This window comes from Arachis hypogaea, chromosome 13, assembly GCF_003086295.3.
Source record: "Arachis hypogaea cultivar Tifrunner chromosome 13, arahy.Tifrunner.gnm2.J5K5, whole genome shotgun sequence".
NCBI lineage: Eukaryota > Viridiplantae > Streptophyta > Magnoliopsida > Fabales > Fabaceae > Arachis > Arachis hypogaea.
In genome coordinates this window covers 135,520-140,236 of record NC_092048.1, presented here as the reverse complement: position 1 = coordinate 140,236, position 4,717 = coordinate 135,520, and the positions used below count along the sequence as shown (strand labels likewise).

The 4,717-nt window shown below is 36.4% G+C and overlaps 1 protein-coding gene across 8 annotated transcripts; it reads left to right on the top strand.

Moving 5' to 3' along the window:
- Nucleotides 1-4,717, top strand: LOC112736177 (uncharacterized). 8 transcript variants are annotated; one of them, XM_072212980.1, is made up of 3 exons: nt 1-489; nt 1,625-1,670; nt 3,186-4,717. In XM_072212980.1, the coding sequence occupies exon 3, from the start codon at nt 3,215-3,217 to the stop codon at nt 4,418-4,420; it is 1,206 nt and encodes a 401-aa protein (XP_072069081.1). In that variant the 5' UTR covers nt 1-489; nt 1,625-1,670; nt 3,186-3,214; the 3' UTR covers nt 4,421-4,717. The 8 variants fall into 8 exon arrangements, with proteins under 8 accessions (XP_072069081.1, XP_025641300.1, XP_025641301.1 ...); XM_025785518.3 differs by having other exon boundaries at nt 50-489; nt 3,206-4,717; XM_072212981.1 differs by having other exon boundaries at nt 78-489; nt 1,625-1,690; nt 3,206-4,717.

Here is a 4,717-nt window from a genome sequence, read left to right as displayed (position 1 = left end):
AGAAACCGCGTCGTTTTTGCCAAATTTGCTTCCTTTCACTCTTGGTTCTGAAGCTCCTTCGTTTCTTTCCCCCCTTTCTCCCTCCATTTCTTTCATTCACAGAAACTCAGCCAAAAAAACCTAGCACTGTAAGCCTACACCACCGCCGCCGCAAGGAGTGACATACTGCCGCCGTCCGTCCGTCTATCTAGCTTCCCTCGTGCTCCAAGTCTTCAACCCCCGTTCGCTGTCACCGATCGCAGCTGCTTCCTCGAGCTCGGCGTCCGTCGTCTTTGTCTGCTCAGCCGCGCTTCCGCCGCCGTTGGTTGCCGTTAACGTTCGCGTCTTCGTTCAGCCGTCATCTTCGTTCGCGTTCTTCGCCGTTCAAGTTTGCTCGGCGTTCACCGTTCGGGTTAGCGTTCGTCTGGAAGCCACGTTGCCCTGGTTCAAACTCTGCGACCAACCCGCGCGCTCCACCTAGCCGTCGAACTGTTCTCTTTTGTCGCCGCCGTGAGTTCCCTAAACCCACCACCAGACAATACACTCACACAACACCAATACTCTGCTTCAAACTCTGCAACTTCTTATTTCTATTACAATAAGTAACTATTTGATTTGGCAGTGGTTTGGATTTTTTTCATAGACTGAATTAAAGTATACAATAGTTATCTTCTCTTCTCTATCACATTGATACTAAGCTTTGAATTCTCTTATTTCGTTTCAAGTTTACCGCACTCAACATGTTTGATGAAATGCTTTAACCATATTTGGGGTTGGTTTTATCATTTCTAGCTTTTAGAAACTTAGTAAGTTGATTGCATGTGAAATTAGAATAATTGGATCTTAGTAATTAGGAAATTTTAGCTGCACAAATAGCATCTTTGTAGATAACATATTAGCATGATGATTCCACTTGCATTAGTGTTCTTCTGGTAAATTTTAACTGTTAGTGTGAACTTGTTAATTTGCTAATTGTTCTTGTGTTGTTGTTCTGTTGTTCTTCTGTTATTTTTATTTTATTTTTTTTGCTGTGATTTTCTGTTCTTTAACTTGTTAAGTTGATAATTTGCTAAATTGTTAGGTTTCTGTGATTTAATTTGTTGGATTTTCTATTTAGGTCTTGTTCTTGTTTATTTGCTAAACTGTTGTTGTGTATTTATTGTTGTCTTTGAGATTCTTGCTGGATATTGGTGATCATTGATTTATTATATGCTTCATGTTTTCATTGTTTTCTTCTTCTGAAGGAAAAAAAATATTATGTTTTCATTGTTTTGTTGATTGTTTGTTTTGTTTCAGAAATTAATTTTTTGTGATCAATGCTCAAACTTAAATGCTGTTCTGTTGGTTTTGCAGTGTTTGTTTTGTTTCAGAAATCAATTTTTTGTTATCAATGCTCAAACTCTGAATGTTGTTCTTCTGTTTTTGTTTTGTTTCATAAATCAATATTTTGTGATCAATGCTCAAACTCTGAATGTTGTTCTGCTGTTTTTGTTGTTTCAGAAATTAATTTTTTGTGATTAATTCTCATACTCTGAATGTTGTTCTGTTTTGTTTTAAGACTGTGTTTAGAAGAGGTGATTAATTTCTGAGTGTTGTTTTGTTTTTGTTTTAAAGCTGTGTGTTGTGTTCAATTTTCATTTTGTAGGAAATTCTGAGGTATATAAGAATTAAGAAGGAAGACTATTTTAACGGTATTATTCTGTTGATTCTGGTATGCTACAAGCTTGAACATAGAATTAAAGAGAGAAACCTTTTATTATTTTATCATTGGCCTATTTTTGGCATTGCATATCATTGTAGTTTGTTTATTCATAGAACTAGTTGTTTATGATCCTCTTTTGAAGTAAAAAAATGCAGTAGAAGAGTGTTTAGAACCAGTTGCTTTATTCATTGAATTTTTATAGAATCAGGTGTTTATTATAAAACGGTTTTTCCGGTTGAACCACGGTTGAACCGATTGAACCAATGAATTAGTGAACCAGTAACTAGAACGGTTCGATGACCGGTCCGGTTTTCTAAACCTTGCGTTTAACCCGTTTACCCCAATTCTCAATCTCTCCTTCCCTCCTTGCAGCCTCACTTATTTAAGCCTCACTTCCCTCAATCTCTCCTCCTTCCCTCCTTGCAGCCTCACTTATTTAAGCCTCACTTCCCTCCTTGCAGCCGCCGCCCCCCTCACGGCCTCACCTCTGTTTGTCGTCTTCTGGTTTGTTGTCTGCCGCGGTTTCTCCTCTGAATCTACCGCTGTGTGTGCAATCTTATGAGCATTTTTTTGTTATTTCTTTCGTATTTAACTTTTTTAATCAGTTGATAATTAGTTTATTGATGCTGGTAAATATGTAGAAGAATCAAAAAGCTTGGTAGGGAAGAATATATTTTGGGTATAAGAATGAAGGAACCATGACTGCAGAACAATCGTGAAAAAATATTTCTTTTTGTTGTGCGAGTCCTTTTAAAAACTTTGTTGTGCGGCTCTTTTTTTTTTGGCTCAGAAGAGAGGGTTTTCTCCCTGGGTGAAAGGTTATAGGTCTATGGCCGAATGGTACGTGAAAGTGGAAAAATGAGAGGAGAATAAGAAAAAGTAAGAATAAAAATACAAATTTGATGATGTGAATTTAGTGTGTTTTGGGTATTGTGATATGATAGCCTTTTTTTTTGTCTGCTTGCTTTATTTCTGCTGAAATGAAAAATGGACCATTGAATTGAATTGAATCTGTCGAGACTTCTAGGAATTTTTATTGTGAAAATATATGCATAACTAATTTTGGTCCTAATTAATTAGTAATTAGTGACTCACCAGTTGAATCAGTAACTCGGTGATCCATAGTCCAATCAGTTCGATTGCCATTTTGGTTCTGATAACTATGATAGGTCTACAGTATAATTCACTCAACCTAGTGTATAGAACATGTTTTGTTTGTTTTGTTGCCTCAATGTACTGAAGTTTTGTTTTTTTTTTTTTTTTTTATGTTATTTGTTTTCTACTTTGAGTATTCCTAAATTAAAAATTTCATGCCTCAACTAGTATGCAAGGGTTTTCTCTGTTAAGCAATTAAGTTAAACGAATTTGATATGTAGTGTATGATTATCTATATATATTTTATTAAACTTGCTTCTTATTTTGATATGTTCTCTCTTTCTCGACATGAATACTTGTTTTATTACCGTTCTTGTTTATTTGTTTGTTCCCTCTTCTTGATTTGCAGGTTTTTTTTTTCCCTTGCAGTTTTCAGTCATGAGTTTGCTTGAAGTCATTAAAAATGCTTCAATCAATTCGAAGCCACTTGATTCTCCATTGGATTATCCTATTGTTCTGAACCCTGATACTATTATACCTAACTTGAAGCCTGAACAAGAAGACGCAGCGGCCTTGTGTCTTGTAAAACCTCTTAGTGGATGGAAAATTTCGCAAGCTGATGCCGAACTCATTGACATTGGGAAGAAGTTCTTTATACAGCTAAAGGCAAAGCTCAAGAGTGGTAATAGTTTGGAGAAGGATGAGTTTATTGGTGATTTGAATTCCTATCTGAATAGCATCGCTGAGAAAATAGGTGTTTCGATTGCTATTAATCCATCTATGCCCAATTATACTAAGTTCTTGATTGACAAGGTTGGATATTTTATGGGTAAGGATGTTGTTGTTGTTGTTTTGGATGTGTGCATTTCGTTTGATATTTGGGATATAGTTGAGGCTTTGATTGAGCATGGTGTTATTAAGCATTCTTGTCATTCGGGCTTGGTTACTAGGTTAGTTGAAAAGAAGAGGTCCGATTTGATATGTACGTGCATTAAGCACGCGTTTGATCTCGGGTCATCTGAAATACTCAGCATTCTGAGGTATTTTCTTTCTCCATCCAAAGATGCTTATGATAGTATGATAACTGTGAAGAAGGAATGGGAGAACCAAGCACAGTTGGCCATTGATGGAATTAGTGATAGCAGTTGGAACAAAAAGAATCTGCTTGTGGCAAAGGAGGCTTCCATTTTGCTTATGGTAGCTTATGATGGTTTCTCTGCATCTGAGATTTGTTTGCATTATCTACTAGCATCGTCAAACTTCAATGATGTGCTGTTATCATCTTCCTTCAGTAAGTTGAATGGCAAAGAGTTGATTAACTTGATTCGCTATTTATCGAAGTGGCTAAAGAAGTACGAGAGGTTTCCTCAAGCCGGTCCCTGCCCTGAAGCTACAGCAGCTTTGGGTTTGACGGTTTGCGATTGGGTTCCTAAACTCGACGATGTTGTGAAGTTTCTTGGTTTTGTGCTTGATGAGAACTTTTCTTCGTTGGTATTGCATCCGGAGTTTCATGAGCAGCTAAGATTAATTGAGGAAGTGGTTAGTTCTTTGACTGCTGAATCCAAGTGTTGTTTTTTGATGGCTGATGTGGTGAACAAACTAAAGATGGAAGTAAAAGGTGGAAATACGTATGATCTTTTTTGAAACTTAGTTGTTCGATTTTGTTATGTTTTATCCATTTTGATAGAATATGAAGACGTGTCTGAAGTGTGAACTGATAATCAAATGATCAAATCATTGTAATTTTTGGTCTATGATCTCGACTGCAATTCATTTAGAGGTTATCTATTCTCACGTGCTTTTTTATTTAAGAATTATTCCTTGTGGTGTTCATTAGTAGTCGATTTCTTGGATTCGCTATAGTGTTGTTAGTCTACTCGTGTCATTTGTTACTTGGTACATTTGTTACTTGGTAAAGAATAATTTTTTTTCCTTCTCAAA